Source organism: Dipteris shenzhenensis, chromosome 20 (assembly GCF_047967505.1).
Source record: "Dipteris shenzhenensis isolate YYH24624 ecotype China chromosome 20, Dip_SZ_1.0, whole genome shotgun sequence".
Taxonomy (NCBI): Eukaryota; Viridiplantae; Streptophyta; class Polypodiopsida; order Gleicheniales; family Dipteridaceae; genus Dipteris; species Dipteris shenzhenensis.
In genome coordinates, this window is record NC_141615.1 from 8,829,987 (window position 1) to 8,851,441 (window position 21,455).

Genomic DNA, 21,455 nt, shown 5'->3' on the forward strand with positions numbered 1-21,455 from the left:
TGCATTAAGAGCATTCATATAGCAAGGAAGAATATAATAATTGAATACATTTTTTTTTCAATACATATTGCTAGTGAGACTACCAAAAAGAGGCTCTATCCCTCATGATGTCTCTGGATACAGAATATGAGATTGCTTGAGGCTTGGATTGCAGCTGGAAACATTGCATGGACAAAGCCACTATATGCCGCAAGTGTTGGAAATTGATATATGGCTCAAGTGCTAGAATGCGCAAATCATGGCCAAAATCAAGACCCCTTAAAGATTCCATGAGGGCTATCCTTTTACTACTACACACGTCACCTTTAGTCGAGGGCAGAACCATTCGTCGTCATAGGCAGTAGGTTCATGGGACCCCATCCCATGATCCAAGGCATTATTCAAAGACAAAGTATTTCTGACCATTCCCAAATTGAGTTTGCCAATTCCTAATCTGATTGATTTCATTTACTGGACTTGCAATGCTTGCAAAGCCCTTGCTTAAGCTTGAATGAGCCTCTTGATTTTGGGGGTATAATGGTCAAAAATGGCTTAACACGCCCAAAATCAAGAGGCTCATTCAAGCTTAAGCAAGGGCTTTGCAGGTCTTGTTTTTGGGTGGCAAAAGCACGAAAAATGACAGCGCATTAAGGTGTTGCCATTCTTATGCTTCCCCCCTCCAAAAACAAGACCCCCAAGCTATTCATTAGAGACACCAAAATGAGGAGAAGGATGACGTGAGGAGTAGAGGAGCTGGCCAATGAGGGGAGGGACAGCCTTGGAATTGCCAGCAACAAGCATGATGCAAGGAGGTGAGAAGGCAAAGAAGCAAGGAGGTGAGGAGGTGAGGAAGCAAGGAGGCGAGGAGGCAAGAGGCAGTCTTGAAGGGCAACAAGAGGGTGGAGGTGGCTGAAAGAGTAAGCAAGAAAGGGAGGGATGGAGATTGCTTGTAGGAAATGCTTGGATTAATGCTACAAATGCCATTTTTTTGTGTGTATTTTGCAGCATGAAATGTTTATGGCATTTTTCTTTTAAAAAATACAAAATTGTTGTGATTAATTGCGCTACAAACAACTCAAGCCCTAAAGCACCATGGATTAGTACAACAATATACATCACAAATGGATGCATACACTCATATACATCACCGATGGATGCATACACTTATACTCACATCAATTTCCAATATTGTATTAGATGGACCCTTAGCATGTATGTGTGCATAGAAGACCATTTCCTACATTGATCCCTGATTTCATAGTTAAATTATTCCCTTTCTCACATTCTAACATGTGAAGATTTAATGTACATGCATTATGGGCACATTATATTGCAGTTTATGACTGACTTTTTTTATGAATGCATGATACTTGTATATGGTCAAGGAAGGTATATTATCATTTTTAAATGATAACATTACTCTATGCTCCATTTTATCCTATATTAGAAACTATGATCACTAGATATTACATAAATGTATTGCTCCATTATATCCTATACTAAAAACTATTTTGACCCAAATACATAATGCCAATTGAGGTTAGTACTGATGACAAGTGATGAAAACAATCTAATGGTATGAATGAGATCTTGTAAATTTTGGATATATAATATGGGTACTATGTTGATTGAGCTATTTTTCTAAGGGAATATTTTCAACTTAATTACTAAATACATACTTACAATGGTGACCTGATTCCCATCTATATGTATAATCAAGTTTTACTTTGTGTTTAAAAAAAAGCTTTTGCATAAGGTTAAAATTTTAATAGTATTTATATTTGTTTAAGACTACCCATTGAGCTGGCTCCTATCCTTATATTGAACATGATAATGTTCATAAAGATTTTATGAATACAAATAGATAGCATTGGCTCTCTTTTTAGTGGTTGGGAATGAACCCTAAAAGTACCCTAAAATGACTATGTATTCCCTTATTTGTAGCATGGAAGTGATCATGGTAGAGTGGCATAATCCCTATTTTGCATTTTTGATAGGTTCTTTTGCTACTCATGGTTGGTGGATACACCACGGCATAGATCCGAATAGATATTTGGTTTTTTGCTTCAACTTGCTTGACTAGACTTTCCTTGATGATTGTTTGATTGTGCATGATGAGTAGTCACTGGCTTAACTGATGCATTAAGTGAAATGTTTTCCTTAAAGTTTTTCATACTACAAGATACGAGTTTGCTTATATGGGTGGAAATAAAAGCTTGTTAATGCCTGGTGCATATTTTTCGTTAGATGCAGTAGGATACTAGTTACCGAGTGTCTTTGCCAATTATTTCACTTGAATCATGCTCCTCTTATGCTTGAGTTTGTGGTCACATATTGACTTTAACATAATAGTCTATAGGATACTGGATGAGCACTCAACATAGTGGTTAGATGCATTCATTTCTAGTTCCGATAGAACTATCATTCAGACATTGGTCATAATAGAAATATGGAGGGCTAAAATCCTTTTTTGGCTCCCTAAGTTTTTTAAAGCATGGTATTGTCCAGATTACATAGGTATTTTCACTAAGCAAAATTAATCCTTATGATGAAAATGTGTTTTTTTTCTTTTGACATAGTTAGTTCTGTTTCCATGTTTTTGGATCGAATGTATGGATGATCTTCTGCAAGCATAAAAGACATGATATGTATATGTAGCACATGATCATGTTTACATATTTTCAGTCATATATTCTACATTGTGATCTATCATTATCTTGCTGTGTGGATGTTCAATCTGAGTAGTGTTTGCTTTTTTTATCGCAAATTTTATGTATTGTTGTGTCTCTACCTCTCCACAATGACTCAAATTGATAGTATGGGGATGAAAGAGAAGTTAATTGTGAGTTTCAGGCATGCCTTCATTGTTGGAATATGTTTAATTTGCTTATGATCACATCAATTGTTCCAATGATATTGAGAGGAATAAGATGTTGGATGAGGTTCTCGCTCGCTTGAAACCTATTTAATCTTGCTCGCTTATTTGGGGCTGCTCGCTTTTCTTCGCTCGCTTTTTGGTAATCCTCTCCTCATCCCAAGAGAAATCAACTCCATCTTTTAATAGCATAGTCATGGATCATGTCAAAGCAGCATATTGATCAATGAAGCGGTGATAGTATCCTACTAGATTGATAAATGAGCATACCTGATGTTTGGTTGTTGGCGGGGAGAGCTTGAGGATAGCTTCTACCTTCTCGGGGTCAGGGCTTGACACCCTCAGATGAGACAATATGTCCCAGTAACCTCCCTTGAGTGGCTCCAATGGTGCATTTATTAGGGTTGAGGTTGCCATTTGCATCATTGACCCTTTGGAAGGCCAACCTAACCTTCATGACATGCTCCTTACGTGCTGAGAACCAAACCCTGAATTGATATAGAAAGTCTTTGACCAATTTAGATTGTGTAGAATGGGTTCTGAAGCCAGAGCATTCTTGATTTATGCAAACCCATGATCACAATCCTCATCCGAAGAGAAATCAACCCCATCTTTTAATAGCATAGTCTCCAAACCTTTGTTTAAAGTAACCTGAGGGATGGTAGCCTAAACATTTGTTTCCTAGGAGAGCCAGGAGGATTGAGGAACTACTGATTTTCTTTGGGAACCCACTTCTTCCTAGGAGGAGCTAGAGGGTGAGAAGGCATAGCTGTGGCCTTTGGTTTAGCCTTCTTTAGAGGGCAGTTCTTAACATTGTGACTTTGCAGCCCACACGAGAAGCAAGAGTTGGGTAGGTTTTTGTAGATAAGCTCTTTTTCCTTGAAAACATAACCATTCCTATTCACTATAACCGGGTTTTAGGCAAGTTCTCAGCCATTTCCATCAAGATACACAGTAAGGGGTTACACATAGGGTCAATGAAATTATGATTTTCAATACCTATAACCTTGCCCAACCTGCTATAAAGAGCTGGCAATTGATTACAAGGAGATAAATATTTATTTGAGAATACAAGGGCACCAAATGGAAATGAGTACAACAATAGGTGGACACAATGGTGAATAGTTTGCAACTACAAACATTTTATTTGAGAATACAAGGGTGCCAAATGGAAATGAGTACAATAACAGGTGGACAAAGAGGTGAACAATTTGTGCTCAGCTTGACGATGGCTTCTACCTTCTCGGGGTCAGGCTTGACACCCTCAGCAGATGAGACAATCTGTCCCAGTAACCTCCCTTGAGTGGCTCCAATGGTGCATTTGCTTCTCTCTGTCTTCACCTATTTCCACACATTAATGGTGTTGGAATGCAAGTGTCACAAGCTGCTTCTCTCTCTCTCTCTCTCTCTCTCTCTCTCTCTCTCTCTCTCTCTCTCTCTCTCTCTCTCTCTCTCAATCTATTTCCAAACACTAATGGCATCACTTGCAGCATTGTTTATAGAATCAATTTTTAAAAAGGGATGAGAAGGGTCACAAGGCTTTCTTTGCAATCGATTCCAACACATTCTTAAATGGAATACACCCAAAATCAAGCCATCATAACTTCACATTAAATAGAGCACATATATGTGAAAGAGGCCTAAATGAATGAGGTGGAGATTTATATTCATTACAAATGATATGCTTTATAATTCTATAAATGTGTACTTGTGTTAAACAATTCACCCAATTCATGTTAGAAACTTTCTAGTGTGCTTACAAAACAACCACCTCTAAGATTATTATCCTTTGGTCTAAAAGCAATTCCGTTGGATATAGCCTATAACGAGAGAAATTATTGAGTTTCCCCAGCTTTTGATCAACAATTCACGTATTCGAGGCTTCTTAGAGGACTATCTTTGTATGCCTACACCTTACACTCACATCAAAGAGCATACTTCTTAAAATATTTTTAAATAAAAAAGGGTTAAAAGTGGAGATTAGTTGTAGCTCAACAAATGGAGTTTATTAAAGAAAGATACAAAGCTCATATGTTTAGTAATCTATGCTTCAATAAGTTAATATTGGAGGTAATCGTTGGTGCCAAAAAGGAAAACATAAGTTTTGATACTTAAAATTTGAGACAACGTGCAAATTCAACTTTCATAGGTAGTCTTGTCTAGACAAGACAAAGCAAGCTATCAACATTGATTGTGTAGAGGCCCCTACCACAATACAATATTGAAATTTCACTTCTTCCTTGAGTTTGAACTCATTGAGGTACAAAATAGAATACACTCAATGGTGATCATACTAACATTAGGGAGATATAGACATGCACTCCTTGTATGCTCACATTGAGTGTGCACATGTTCATGCTTTGCTTGTATTCATATTTACCGCACATTGTACACATGAATGTGCACATGTGCGCGCATGTGTGTGTATGTGTGCATGTGTGTGTTAATGTGTGTGTGTGCATTGAGCTTTTCTTTTACTGTTTCTAATGGATAGGGCATTGGCTCTTTTCTGGAGCCCTGCCCTGTTGTAAAATGGTTGTTTCGTAATATAATGTTCATAGTTTCATGAAAAAAAAAAGTGTGTGTGTGTGTGTGTTCTCACCCAAAAAAAAGTGTGTGTGTGTGTGTGTGTGAGTGAGAGAGAGAGAGAGGAGCAGCATGCAAGCTCCCAATTTGTTTTTCTTTACATGCCATTTCCTTCTTTATCACCGATGACACAATGCCAATTTTTAGAAATAGCACCGAAGAGACTAGCACATAGTTTCATGGAATGAACTCAACTACTTAAAATAGCATTCACATTGCAAAGTAGGAAAACCTCCCATAATTTGTCTTTTTCAGAATGCCTGTTACTCACATTTGATGAAATAATGTTGAACCTCTCCTAGGAATTAGACACGTCAGGACTCAGCACTGAAAGAGTTGCATGACATACTAGGCCCAAACCAGGTGTGCTTTCGGTCAATGTTTAAAACTCAACATGTAGGACTATTTTGGTGGTTGCATCCAGGTTGATATGAAGTATGGCCATTATGATCTCTCTAAAGAAGAAAATAACAAAAAACTAAGTTAGGAAAGCACCAAAAAAATGTCTAATAAACACAGGCTACATGTTAAAGCAGTAATCACAATTGCTTCTTGCTTACAGGAGATATTCATCACTTGCATCTATAACTCATCCTTTGAAGGTTTCACATCAGCTGCAAATTCCTGTAAAGGTATATCTTTGTCTACTAAATCTTTATTTTTGGTGATGAAGTCAATAAGATCCTCCTTACTTCGATCACCCTCATAAGGAATCATGTTCCAAGCAGCAGTGCATGCACAGGAATAGAGTTGGAAATCCCTTCACATCGTACGTTTTAATGTCATTGGCAATTGCATCGTGACAACATTTGACTTAGTTACAATCTCTGCAATTCAGCACCTGGACTAGACTGAGATGACAAAACTCACTATTTTTACAATCACAACATCTGGATCGGACTTCAATGAAACTGCTACTTCCTCTAGAATAGGAGCTAGCTTTTTGTAGTGTCCACATCATGGGGCATAAAACTCCAATAGGACTGCAACAAACATTACTTAGTGAGACAAATCTGATAAGACATACCACAAACTTGACAATGACTGCAATCTATTCTATGCCCAAACAACCCAAACATGACTACTCCCATTATTGATCAATTTCACTGCACCAGACATCAATCAAGCTTAGAAAAGAACTATTCAAACACACCATTCTTCCTAGATTTCAAGACCATATCCTCGAATGAATCTTGAACCACTACCTTAACAATTCATCATTCTTCTCTGGGATGGGTTCTGATTTAACAAACTCCGGCACCTTGCCATCTTGCATGTCAAGACGTGACCAGTATTTTGAGTCAGAACACATCCCTTTGCAATTATCAGCATTTGCTCATCTGGCTAAAATGTACAATGCTAAAAACTAAAATAAAGTATGTCAGCACTCACAACATAATCCTTTAATCAAGGAGCCATCTTAGCAGCTTGTGCTTCCTCCAAGATATATTTCTTCTCATCCTTGCCCTGAACTAGTAGCATAGGTAGTTTTTCTTTCTTCACACCAAAGTACTGCGAAATGAAGCCAATGGCCCATAAATTGATGAAAAACAAAGCTACAATCAACATCCATTGAGAGATGCAATTGCCCTGCCCATTCAAATAATACAAAGGATGACATAGCTAAGAAGATTAAAATGAGATACCGTCAGTGCATTGTCCGCTTCCTGGGCATCTGCAAGAAGAAACTTCAACACTTTCCCCTTGTAATCCTGAGCAAGCTTAGCAAAAACTTTCTTCTGATCTTCAGCACTATCGCCAGCGGAGTCAAAGAACAGAAAGACCTATAAATGAAATAAAAAAGTAGACATGACAAGCAAGTTGATGTTAAAACATAGTATCACATCATCCAAGTCCCCCCCCAAAAAAAAAAAAAAAAGATTATTAAAAAATATATTATTAATGGAATTTAAAGATGTTTTTTCTTGGAGTAGACCGACATGAAGGGCATCAATCCAATTCTATGTGTTCACCACATAAATTTGAAAAAGGATGCAATTCCAATAGTGTAGTAGAGGTGTCAAATGAATCTTAATTATACCAGTTGTTGACAAATGAATCCTAATTATGCCAAGTTGTTCAAATAAGAAATAGATAAATTGATTAGAGTAGGTTTCATATACCCCATGGAAAAGGTAACATGGCTTTCCCCAATCATCATAACTCCCAAGAAAAATGGCAAATTGTAGGTCTATGTAGACTACAAAAAATTCAATGTAGCCACTATCACCAACCCCTTCCCTCTACCTTTTTGTGACACCATGTTGGATGTAGTAGCGGGCCATGTTTTTAGATTCATTCAATGGGTATAATCAGATTTAGATGGAAGAGGAAGATAAGACAAAATGCCATTTGTGATGGAATGAGGGCTGTTTGCAAGAAATGTAATGAATTTGGGATTGAAAAATGCTCCACCCACATTTCAAGGATGGATGTAGAATATTTTCACACCATACCTCACAACTTTCATGAGAGTGTTTTTGGATGACTTCAGTGTGTTTGAACAAAAAGATGAATATTTTCACACCATACCTCACAACTTTCATGAGTGTTTTTGGATGACTTCAGTGTGTTTGGACACATTGGTCTTTGCTTGGCCAACTCTCTCATTCATCATGTGGATTTCAAGTCCACTGCTAAGGAGATTTGGGATCGACTTAAGAGTTTATTTGGTAGTAAAATCACGAGCTCTAAATTCTTTTTGAAACTCAAGTGCTATAATTTGAAAATGGAAGAAAGTGAAGAGTTGAGTGATCATTTAGCAAGATTTTAGTCTCTTGTTTAACAATTGTCAAGCTTGAAAATCCTGCCTAATGATGAGGATAAAATGGCCATCCTTATGAAAAGTATGCAAGGGATATCTCATTTTGAGAAGACCCTTGAATCTCTTTGCCTTGCCACTACCACATTTGATGATATGGTAGCTCTATTTATTGAAAAGGACTGTCGTAATAAAGATGCCATTCTTGCCTTTGTTGGTGATCATGCATTTGCTTCCACAATAAAATGCAAGACCAATAAAAATATTATTTGCAGATTTTCTAAGAGAAATGGACATGTTGAGGCTAATTGCTGCAAGAACAAGGAACAAAAACAAGAGAAGCACCATCCCAATCTTATTGTTGAAGATCAAGCTAAAGCTGGGCCCCTGCATGGAATAGTGGGCCAAAGTCCCTATTTTGAAATCCCCACACAACCTATAGGGAGTAGAGCAAAAGTTGGCTAGAGGGGTCACTACAAACCCCCTCCCATGACCGGTTATTTTGGGGGCAGCCTAGCCCTATAAAAGGGAGGCCCCAAGGTCTCATTTTGACATCCAACAAGTGTTTCCTAACACTAAGCAGAAAGTAGACGTAGGCCACTTCTTCTTGGGCCTACATCTAGGAGGTGAAGGAGCGTCACAGGAGCTATAGACATAGCTCATCATTGGTTGAATCCTAGGCTGTCCTCCAAGGCAGTAAGGTGCTAAGATTTGGATGGAGAGCCTTCATAAGCTCAAGGTGGATCATGCAAGCTCAGAGATCTAAATGTCCTAGGCATATTGTAGGAGAACCTTTTGGTATTGCATCCTGTCTTGTTTGTGGAAGGAACAAAATATAAAGTGTTGCTTCTATATTTGTCTCTAAGCGCATTCTATTTGCTAGCCTTCACATACACATGAATGTTGCGAAGTACACACACTTGACGAAGCATTGATTCCATTGTGAAACATGTCTTTGTGTAATTCATGGGCTAAAGTATCACTCTTTCTTTGTGGTATACCCTTTGGAAGGATTTTACTTTTCTAATAACACATATCCCCCCCCCCCCCTCTCTCTCTTTCACTTACCCTTTGCAACTACCTTGACCTTTTACCTCATTCCTCACACCTCCATTCCTTGCACGCTTCTTTCTCTACATTGGAATAAGAGCACTTTCTTTGGGACTTTCCTTTTCTTTCCTGAATTTCTAGTATGTAGCTTCAAATTCTTCATCTATTGTGCCATGGCAACCCCATGCAAGATTGATTCTCACAATCTTTGTGGTGTCTGGGCATTGTAAAAGAATTGAAATTGACCTTCGGTTGATTTAATATTTGCAATGTCTGTGATGCATGGGAATTCTCAAACAAATCTACTTCAACCTTAGGTCGATTTGATGGGGTGTGTGCAAATTCGAAGATAATTGAAATCAACCTTAGGTTGATTTTGACAGTCACATACTCTTTGAGTGGTCACAATTTTTGTAGTGCTATCTAAGAGCAAAAGTGCGTAAATTCTAACTGGATTGAAATTGAACTTAGGTTGATTTTGACGCTCACATACTCTTTGAGTGGTCACATTGTTGTAGTGCTATGTAAGAGGAGAATTTGGGTTTTCTTAGAATTCAAATTCGACCTCAGGTTGATTTGATGGTCACAACCTTTGTGATGTAGGGATCTTTCAAAAGAATTGAAATCAGCCTTAGGTCAATTTGATGCTCAAAATCTTTCTAATGTATGGAATTCTAAGAGAATTGAAATTGACGTTAGGTCAATTTGGACACTCACATAATCTATGAGTGGGAATAACTTTGTAGTGCTATACAAGAGCAAGATTGCATGAAATGTCGGCTTTTTCCAAATTCAAATCGACCTAAGGTCCAATCTTTGTGATGATGAATGTTTCAAAAGAATTGAGGTTGACTTAATGATCACAATCATTGTGGTGTATGGCTATTCTCAAAGAATTGAAATTTAAGAGTATGTCATATGTGGGTGTTCTCAAAGAATTCAAAATCTCTATGATGAATGGGCATTTTTAAAGAATGAAGAAATTCCAAGCTTTGACATTTGAAAGTCCAAATCACCTCTTTGTTGCCCTTCACCTTCTTTGTTCTGCCACTTTAAGTGGTGTAACCTGTGCTTCTCTGATAATCGATCACGTTGGGCCACATAGCTATTGCTCCTCCTAACCTTCATCACTACCTCACCTCTCCTTCCTTTCAATCTACCTGTGTTCTCCTCTTCAACTTCCTTACTAACTCCCTCATCTCCCTCCCCCCCCCCCCCCCCATACATTACTTGCATCTTGACCTCTCTGTATCTAATAGCTATTTGAATTGTAGTCCTTTCAAATCCTTCTTGCAATTCTTGGCTGCTTACTAATTTCAAATCTATGACTCCCTTTCTCCTTGCTAGGAAATGTACCCTAAGTCTTTCTTAGCTTGATCCGAGAGGTGGAAGCTAAGACTGTATCCTTTGGGTGCCTGAATAAGTGCTTTCTATTATGCGTGCTCGCTGCTAGGGTAGGCCCATCATACTTTGTTGGGGTAACTGTAGTTGGCCTTAGGGTAGAGGTGGCGGATAATGAGGAAGCCTTTGTGGGACCGTTGGGATCATGGACTGCTTGCCAGCCTTTCTCACTATAGGGGTGGCAGTCTTGTCATTGATTGATACCACCGATGTGCAGCCATCTTTAGTTAAGGTAGCCGTTCATTCTTGCCAATCAGTTTGGCAATTGACTGCCCAACACCATATCCTTCCTAGAATGATCTATTCATCCATCGCACTTTCTAGCATAACATAAAATCGACTTGCCACACAATGGTTATTAACTAACAAGGGAATTTCTATGCAACCAATAGTGGGGGAAATTTTGCTATTTACTACATGAACCAAAACGGGTGTGGGTTCAAGAGTCACCTTGAAGGTTAGGAGCTGAGTACACATGTTGTATGAGATGAAGTTGTGGCTAGCACTCGGATCAATGAAAGCATCGGTTGAACGGATTGTTTCCTTGCACAACTGAAAATCACCTTGCACCCTTGTGGGGGCAATTGTTAGGTCCTCCATGGGGTTTAACCCTTCTACGGATCCATACACCATGGCCAGTCCTTCATGTTTTGTATAGTTCATCTCAACGTCATTCAGCTACTAGCGAGTAGCGAAGTATATGGGATAATCCAAGTTAAACTCGTCAGGCTATGCCAATAGGCACCCTATCACAAATTTTGAGGCATCTGTGTGAACATGAAATACTATGTCCCAATTGGGCGCTCGTAGAATAGGGGCCGAAGACCAACTTAAGGGTCTCATAGGATAGTTAACACTCTTTTATCCAATGGAATACAATCAACAATTTGTACAGGGGGCGGGCAATCTCAGCATAATTGTAAATAAATTAGTGTTAGTATCTTATATGCCTGATGAATCACTATACAGCCTTTGCATTCGTGGGTGGGGTTAGTTCCTGAATAAGCTTAATCTTATCATAGTTAGTGGAAATTTCATTCTTGGACACTATGTGCTTGGGAGTATTACCTCGTGCTTCACCTAGAATTGGCACTTCAAGGGCTTGATGGAGATTCAATAGAGATGACATATCTCAAATACAAGTTTGAAATATTTGAGATGATCATCCCGTTTAGAGTGAATGCACAGATCATCTAAGGAGAACCTCTATAAAATCCCTCGAGTATTTCTCGAAGGCGGTGATCATTAGCTTCTTGAATGTTGTAGGAGCATTAGTGAGTCTGAAGATCATTACTTTTGAGGCATAGACTCCCCATTCCGTGGGGAATGCAGTTTTTTGTTGATCTTGTGGTGCTATGGACACCTTGAGAATCCATCTAAGAAGCTATGTGCTTCTTCGCCTGTGACCCTTTCCAAGACATGCTCCATGAAGGGAAAGGGGTCATGATCCTTACAAGTTGCAGTGTTTACTTTCTTGAGATCAACACATACCCTAACTTTGACATTCTTTTTTAGTACTATGACGATGGGGAACACCCAATTGGTATGCTTGGTCTCATAAATGAACCCTACATCAATTTGTTTTTGTATCTCCTCTTGAATGATCATTACATATTTTGGGTTCATGGGATACGGCCGTTGCCATACCAGCCTGATGCCATCCATCATAGGGATGGTATGTTGCACTCACTCTGGAGGCACACCCTTCATGTCCATGTACTTCTAGGCAAAACAATCTTGAAACTCATGTAACAAGGTTAACAACATATGTTCTTGCTCAGGAGTCAAATCATTAATTCTGTAGAATGGCTTAGGGTCCTCTCCTGTACTAGCTAGATTCACCTCCTTGACCTTAGCAGGACCATCATACCCATTTTGTACTCCTTGTTTGGCTAACCTTTTAGCTAGTTCTAGCAGTATTCTACAGTCTTGTACTGTGTAACCTTTGAAGTGCTTAGGGAGTTGACACAGATCAATCTCTTCCTCGTCTCCATCCTCTTCGACAACTTCTGGAGCAATTTGGTTCCCCTTGCAAGGGGTCTTAGTTTCCTTGGCCTTTGAGACCTTGGTTTTCTTGACTAGTTTATCCTCCGCAAGAGGCATCTCTGCGGGAGGAGCCTACTCTGCCTTAAGGGCACCGAGGGGGGGCTTTATTCTATTCCATCTGCCTCCCCAATTCAATGAGAACTCTTGGTGTACCATCACGGCACCCACATATCTTGGCCCATGAAGGTATGTCTTTACTTTCCTTACCCCTTGATCCTCAGTTGGGGGCTCTCAAGACATTTAACATGTTGAGGGGAACTACCACACCTGACCCCTTGGGATCATACACCGCCATCTTGGTCCCTATCTTTTCGACCGCATCTGTAGTTTCCAAGAGATGCATCCAATTCTAGGAGAACTCAAGCTCTGGCAGTGGAGCATACCAGTGCTTGTCTTGGTCCTCACCTCTATCCTTTTCATTACAGGCTTGGAACACATTTATGGCAGTAATTCTCTAAGTTGTGTCTAACACGGCTGCAAATAGATTGCCAGTCATGGGGTATGCCTTCTAGATCTGTAGGTCGACCCTTACAATTTTCTCATCCTTGCGCAAATAAATCCTATTAGAGGCCTAGTCATGCACTAGGCCTACGGCGTGCATAAAAGGCCTGCCTAGGATGACATCATAGCCATCCGTCTGCCTTGGCAGTCCATCATCACAAACCAAACACGGTAGGTGAGACCAAAGGTTTTGATCTTTATATCTTTTAAGACGCCCACCGGATGAGCTGTCGCACCATCAACTAATTTTACAATCAGGTTGATGCTTTCCATTACGGGTTTTCCCGATTTTTCCTAGCATTGCTTTGTAATGATGTTGACACCCGCTTTGCCATCCAAGATAGTCGTCGCCTTCTTGTTTTGGCAGCTTATCAAAATTATAGCATTCGTGTCAACTCTCTCAAAGTACTGGCCCACCTTATTGACCACCATTTTTAGCATGTTTGGCTCCTCGTGCGGGGCTTGGATGACCTCAGTGTAAACTTCTTTTGGGTTGACTATCTGCCCATTCATCCAATGGGTGAGCTCTCTCCAAAGGATGGGATTACCTCTTAACAGGGCCACTATGGGCATCTTTATTTTTGTGGACAAGAAGGCAGCAAACTTGGCAACATCCCGGGGCTGGCCAATTGGTTCTTGACCTTTTGATTGTGGTTCTTTGAAATCGTAAAAGGGCGTGGGGTCCTCATCTATGGCATGTTGCCAAGTAGGGTCCTCGTTGAACATTTCATGGTGTAGTAGGGACTTCCCCGATGAGTTGCTATTTGTGACTATCTCATCCACCTTATCGAGGGTAGGCATGGACTTTAAGGTTCTTTTTGGAATCTGATGGTTGGGGTGGATGGTGTCCATGCTTTTGTTAGTCCTGAGTTGTTGCTCGAATCTCTCCTGACATTCCCGGACTAACCATTGTGCCTCTGCTAGGCGTTGCTTTTCCATGGCTGGGTTGGGGTATTCATTTTGACCAACTGGGCTTACGTCCCATCAGGTGCGGGTTGATCATCCTTGTATGGGAAGTCCCTAAGAAATTGAGGTCCTTGGCATTTATAATAAACTATGGTCTAGTTGGCAACTGTATTATATGGACACTCACTGGCGCGATGCAGATCTTAACATTGGATTGCCGGTCTGCGATTTACGACATTCATGTCCCTTGCTCGCTACATTGCAGAAGCCATCTGATACACTGGAATATACTAATCATGCATAATGCAATGACTAATGTGACTGGTTTGATACATAGGAATGGCCCAGATGCCAGTAAGGCATAGTCAGGGTCCCTCCCACTCGCTTGGTGGCTCCTTGATGATTACCTAGTTTATGGGAGTAATCCGTGGTGGGGATGGTGGGCCTAGAACTGGCAACTGGCACTGGCAAAGTTTGAGGCTGTAATGGCCCTTGGCTAGCCTACGGGCCTCCTTGTAAGGCTATTCGGCCCTGCTTATATTGGTTAGGTGGCACCGGTAAGGACAATGGCAGCCTTTGTTGGTACATGGGTGGGGGCATCGGCTTGGGGTATCGCACAATGAGCATAGTAGAGTGCTGGCCTTCCTCATAGGCAAGGGCACTCATCGTTGGGTGGTTGCTCGTGCATATCCAACACCACACGTCTCGCCTTGGGAACAAGTGCAGATTACTTGGGCCTTCTCTGCCCAACCCACTCGAGTTGTTGGGCCACTCGGTTCAGTAGGTCCGTGGCTACCTCATCTATGTTTGCGCCCTTAGCCCCTTGGGCGACATCCTTGGCCTTGATAGAGCTACTGGGCTTGTCCGAATAAGACACTACTAAAGGAGCCACATGTGATATCTCAAGCTGTGCCTTAACCTTCATGTCGTCATCCAAGAGCATGGTAGTCTTGCTGCATAGCTCAAAGGATGTAGGATTTAGGGTGAACAGATGACATTTCCAAGAAGCTATTGGCATAATATGAGAGCAATGAGAAACATCATTGGAGTGACAAGAGAGCACATTGTTCCTCATGTTAGTTGTTGTTCAAGAACATCCAAGTAAAAGCCTTTGCTAAGCTAATGAAGGAGTCCACGATATAGTGTCTCAAGGAACAAAGCAACCTTGAGGTCACCATGAAAGATCTCTCCATTTAATTGGCATAGTTTCTTCAAGCCCAACTCAACATGTAAATGGTCAACATACACAAAGGTGTTTTACCCCCACACCCAAACTCTATGGAGAGAGTTGTCCTTCGTGTTTATTTTGTTCAAGCAAATATGATGCAGTTTATGTTATCAATAAGCTTAGGTAGGCCAAGCGTTCTTGTTGAAGATGTCTTTGCTGGATCTGAGATGCAAAGCGATGTACCTACAAGATTTAGAAACCATAGGTCTTTCAATAGGCAATCATAATTCTTATGTTGAAGGAGTGTTGGCCATAGGCATCTTACTAGCTTTCTATAAATTTCAACTTCTATAATCTTTTATCAAGAAATGTCCCTTTGGCACAATGCTTCTATCTCTCCACCTATTTCCACACATTAATGGTGTTGGAATGCAAGTGTCACAAGTTGTTTCTCGCTCTCGCTCTCTCTCGTATGCCTACACCTTTAGTCCACCACACCAAAGAGCATACTTCTTAAAATGTTTTTAAAAGAAAAAGAGCTAAAAGTCGAGATTCATTGTAGCTCAACAAATGGAGTTTCTTCAAGAAAGATACAAAGCTCATATGTTGAGTAATCTATGCTTCAATAAGTTAATATTGGAGGTAATTGTTGATGCCAAAATGGAAAACATAAGTTTTAATACTTAAAAATTGAGACAACATGCAAATTCAGCTTTCGTATGTAGTCTTGTCTAGACAAGACAAAGCAAGCTATAAACACTGATTGTGTAGAGGCACCTACCACAATAGCATATTTGGAATTTCACTTCTTCCTTGAGTTTGAACGAAATAGAATACACTCAATGGTGACCTCCATACTAACATTAGGCTCATATACACATGCACTCCTTATATGCTCACATTGTGTGCGCACATGCATGCACATGTGCAGTCTTTGTTTGTATTCATATTTCCCGCACATTGTACACAAATGTACGCGGGCCTGTGTGTGTGCGCGTTTGTGGGTGGGTGCACGCGCACAAACACGCATTGAGCTTTTCTTTTACTGTTTCTGATGGATAGGGCATTGGCCCTTTTTTGGAGCCCTGCCTTGCTGTAAAATGGTTGTTTCCTAATATAATGTTCATAGTTTCACCAAAAAAAAAAAGTGTGTGTGTGTGTGTGTGAGAGAGAGAGAGAGAGAGGGGCAGCATGCAAACTCCCAATTGGTTTTTCTTTACATGCCATTTCCTTCTTTATCACCGATGACACAATGCAAATTTTTAGAAATAGCACTGAACAGACTAGCACATAGTTTCATGGAATGAACTCAACTACTTCAAAATAGCATTCACATTGCAAAGCAGGAAAAACTCCCATAATTAGTCTTTTTCAGAATGCCTGTCACTCACCTTTGATGTAACAATATTTTAATAATGTTGAACCTCTCCTAGGAATTAGACACGTCAGGACTCAGCACTGAAGCAGTTGCATGACACACTAGGCCCAAACCAGGTGTGCTATTGCTCAATGTCTAAAACTCAACATGTAGGGCTGTTTTGGTGGTTGCATCCAGGTTGATACGAAGTATGGCCGTTAGAACAAACATGATCTCTCTGAAGCAAATAACAAAAAACTAAGTCAGGAAAGCACCAGAAAAATGTCTAACAAACACAGGCTACATGTCGAAGCAGTAATCACAACTGCTGCTTGCTTACAGGAGATATCCATCACCTGCATCTATAACTCATCCTTTGAAGGTTTAACATCAGCCGCAGATTCCTGTAAAGGTATATCTTTGTCTGCTGAATCTTTATTTTTGGTGATGAAGTCAATAAGATCCTCCTTACTTCGATCACCCTCATAAGGAATCACTTTCCCGGCGGCAGTGCGCAGGAATAGAGTTGGAAATCCCTTCACATCGTACGTTTTATCTGTAATATCATTGGCAGTTGCATCCTGACATCCATGAACCATTTGAAAGTGTTACAGGCACTATGAAGGGTTCATTCTTCCACCCTCTTTAAATCCACATTACATCTTTAGTACCAGCCAATCTTCGTGGTAAAAGTAAAAAGGAAAATGCTGCAAATCTAGGGTAACAAAAATAAGAACAAAGCATTAAATATGTAGGTACCAAACAGAACATCTCTGGCTCTCATGTCCGTGACACACAACCTTTGACTTAGTTACAATCTTTGCAATTCAGCACCTGGACCAGACTGAGATGACAAAACTCACTATTTTTGCAATCACAACATCTGGATCGGACTTCAATGAAACTGCTACTTCCTCCAGAATAGGAGCTAGCTTTTTGCAGTGTCCACACCATGGGGCATAAAACTCCAATAGGACTGCAACCAACATTACTTAGTGAGACAAATCTGATTAGACATAGCATAAACTTGACAATGACTGCAATCTATTCTATGCCCAAACAGCCCAAACATGACTACTCCCATTATTGATCAATTTCACTGCACCAGACATCAATCAAGCTTAGAAAAGAACTGTTCGAACACACCATTCTTCCCAGATTTCAAGACCATATCCTCGAATGAATCTCCAACCACCACCTTAACAGGTTCATCATTCTTCTCTGGGATAGGTTCTGATTTAACAAACTCCGGCACCTTGCCATCCTGCATGTCAAGACAGTCGAGAGGTGACAAGCATTTTGAGTCAGAACACATCCCTTCGCAATTAGCAGCATTTGCTCATCTGGCTTCAATGTACAATGCTGAAAACTAAAATAAAGTATGTCAGCACTCACAACATAATCCTTCAACCAAGGAGCCATCTTAGCAGCTTGTGCTTCCTCCAAGATATATTTCTTCTCATCCTTGCCTTGAACCAGTAGCGTAGGGAGTTTTTCTTTCTTCACACCAAAGTACTGCGAAATGAAGCCAATGGCCCATAAATTGATGACAAACAAAGCTATAATCAACATCCATCGAGAGATGCAATTGCCCTGCCCATTCAAATAACACAAAGATGACATAGCTAAGAAGAGAAAAACGAGATACCGTCAGTGCATTGTCCGCCTCCTGGGCATCTGCAAGCAGAAACTTTAACCCTTTCCCCTTGTAATCCTGAGCAAGCTTAGCAAAAACTTTCTTCTGCTCTTCAGCACTGTCGCCAGCGGAGTCAAAGAACAAAAAGACCTGTAAAGGAAATAAAAAAGTAGACATTAAAAGCAAGGTGCTGTTAAAACAGAGTATCACATCATCCAAAAAGGAGAAGAGAAAAAGAAGAAACTTCAATGATAGAGAAAGGAGAATGATATAACCATTCCAATGGCAAGTTCCACACTGCAGGAAAGGTAGCCTTACAGTGAAGTGAAACAAAAAAAGCATGTCAACTAAAGACTGCCCACCATTACAGTGAACACAATTCAGCTTCTAACGGAGAACTAAATGCAGGAGACTTGACTCAAGGTCATTCATCCTAGCAACATACTGCACCTTCCGCCAAACGTCTTAGCCAACCTCACATTTATTTTCCCACAAGACAAATGGTTATTCACCACAAGACAAAGTGCCTCACAAGACTTCAAACTTCTTACACCTCAAGCAGGGCAGAAGCTTGCAAAACAACAAAAAAGGACCGACCTTGGAATCTGCAGGATTTGCGAATATCTTGGTAAGGTAGGCACGTTGAACAGGATCCTTGCCAAAAGTCACCACCAAAGGAGTGCTGACCTCATCCAAAAACTTCTTGACCACTTCAGTTGTAAACTCCTGGATAATGGCATATATCATCCTTAAGCTGGCAATGAAATTGCAGCAGCAGCTGAACGTATTATTCTCATCCAAATAAGTAGAGCAAGCAAATGATATACCTTCAAGTCATTGAAGCCCTCATCAAATTTCTTGAAAACCCGGATAAGGGGTGGTGTAAGAGCCTCTTCTTTTGCAGGAAGGAAACCGGTATCTGACGTGTGCCGGAACTCATAATCCGAACGCAACTCTTTGGCAATGGAAGAAAAGTTTGTGAATTCTTCAGAATCGAAGGATGGAAAGACCCCAACCTGAAACAGTCATTTTAGGATCTTAAAAGGCTGCAAAAGCTTAATATGGAGGAGAAAACAGAGTAACTGATCACCTCACGTCAAATTCATCAATCAGCACTTACAACAAGAACATCAATTTCTTCTACAAGCTTTGTGCCCTGTTCTGCGGAGGTGATCTCTTGAGAAGCTGGGCCAGACTGCCGCTTCAAATGAGATACTATGCCATCAGCATCTCTTGGGCCCTTGTATTCACGGATAACTGTTCCTTTCTCTTCGAAAATCTTTAATGTTGGGAAACCACGAACACTGTATTCACTCGCCAACCCCTTGTTTCCTTCCTCGTTTGCATCAACCTTAGCAAGCACGATGGGAAGCTCCTCAGCCTTTAGAATAGCTGCAGCTTTTTCATACTGCAAGAACAAATGTGAAAAATCAATGGAGGTCGTCAAGCCAATTATTCAATTGAAACGGAAAGCAGTGACATTACAGACATAAGAGATTCAAAGAGAAGCACGGGAAATACCTCAGGAGCGAGACGCTTACAATGACCGCACCTGTGACACAATTACGTGAAATTAGCTTCTAAAGTCAAAGTGATCTTAATCAACTATGTTGGAAACTTGATTTTTATTGAAGCTGAAAGAAAAGTCGTAGCGTACCAAGGAGCATAAAATTCCACGAGGATGAAAGGTTGTTCCTGTACGACTTGTGTGAAATTGGATGCGTCCAGAACAAGAACATGGCTCTCTTCCTGTGCTGCCTCCTCTGTGTCCGCTACGACGATCCAGGGAAGGACAGCAAGAATAACGAACAGAGGAGCTAAACGAGACATGCCAGACCACACTCCGGCCGATTGCATATTTGTAATGCCTAAAACTGAACAGTAACGTCTGCCTGGAAATTTTATCACCCAGCTGTTTTGCTCACGGATCGCCTATTTTCGGAGTTGCTTCCTCTGGAAAATCAGCATAATTTCACGCAAGTGAGTTGCTATCCATGCGTGGTATGAAAAATCATCATTGAGCTTCACTCATTCGAAAGCCTATCATATCATCAGCATCACGGCGGTAACAGCCTGATTTTTATAGAATTCAAAGCATCTGACGGCCGTAAAACGTTCTCGGACATCGAAAATCTGCCTAGTTCTGCAGCAGAAGGCACACGATCAAGCTAAAGAGACCGTTCCTGACTTCTGGATCGAGGACTGCGCATATAGAGGACCTCTAAGGGCTCTGCCATTGTAGGGGGGGAAGCACCAAAAAACAACCAAAGCTACAACAAATCGAAAAAAAAAAGCACCCAAAGAGGAGCGAGCAACAGCACACTCAGATGTAAAGAATGGAGTTGCAGGCCCGAAGGGGAAGCAGACGACGGAAGGGCTCCAATAGCAGCAGCAGAACCGGAGAAAAGAGTCACAAGGAAAGGAACGACGACCTCGAAGGCATCGAAAGGCAGAGAGAGGTGATACAAAGAGAAAAGATGAGAAGAAATTAAGTCTTGAAGCGGGGCAAAAACTGGAGATTCGACAAGGAGAAACGCCTCGAACTGCAGAGCAGAGCCACAGAGAACGGAATGGGAAGAAAAACAGCAAATCTAGCCACAGAGAACGGAATTGGAAGAAAAACAGCAAATCTAGAAACGAATCGATGGAAAAATAGAAAGGAGAGAGGGAGAAGGAGGCAAACCTGAAGCTGGAAGCGAGGAATAGAGGGAGGGGGGGGGGGGAGGAGAGGGGGAGGGGGGGATATGTAGGGGGATGTGTTGGAGGTCGGCTATGGCGATGATGGAAGGGACAATCCCAGTCGGCTGAAAAACACCAGAATGGATTGAGGAAGAGGAAGAAGAAGAAATGAAGAAATTCAGAGGAAAATGAAGAAGAAGACAACATAACACATTTCCACTTCTTCTTTTTTTTTCACTCCACATCCACATTCCAATTCACATTCATCCACCTTTTCTTTGCATTCCATCCCTCCACAAACTTGTTCCCTTTCCACACATCTCATCTCCAATACAAGAGAGTAGTAATCTCTCTAGTATCTACCCACTAAGACACTAGTATGAGTACTAACTCGCTCTACCGGAGTACACACTAGTAACTCAAGTTTTCACTCTCTCCCGAAGAAGACACTAATATGAGTAGTAACTCTCTACTAGAGTAGACACTATAACTCTCTGCCAAGTCTCTTCC

General features: G+C 40.7%; 1 protein-coding gene across 1 annotated transcript; it reads right to left on the reverse strand.

The window, feature by feature from the left end:
- Positions 1–16,587: 16,587 nt before the first annotated feature.
- Positions 16,588–21,246, reverse strand: PDIL1-1 (PDI-like 1-1). Its single transcript, XM_087391378.1, has 13 exons — positions 21,020–21,246; positions 20,950–20,977; positions 19,924–20,219; positions 19,788–19,818; positions 19,387–19,674; positions 19,094–19,282; positions 18,864–18,992; positions 18,279–18,416; positions 18,026–18,145; positions 17,777–17,894; positions 17,494–17,606; positions 16,987–17,211; positions 16,588–16,868 (listed from the first exon to the last, which is right to left on the reverse strand). Exons 3-12 carry the CDS (start codon positions 20,121–20,123, stop codon positions 16,993–16,995), a joined length of 1,545 nt encoding a protein of 514 aa, XP_087247504.1. The 5' UTR covers positions 20,124–20,219; positions 20,950–20,977; positions 21,020–21,246; the 3' UTR covers positions 16,588–16,868; positions 16,987–16,992.
- Positions 21,247–21,455: the final 209 nt, after the last annotated feature.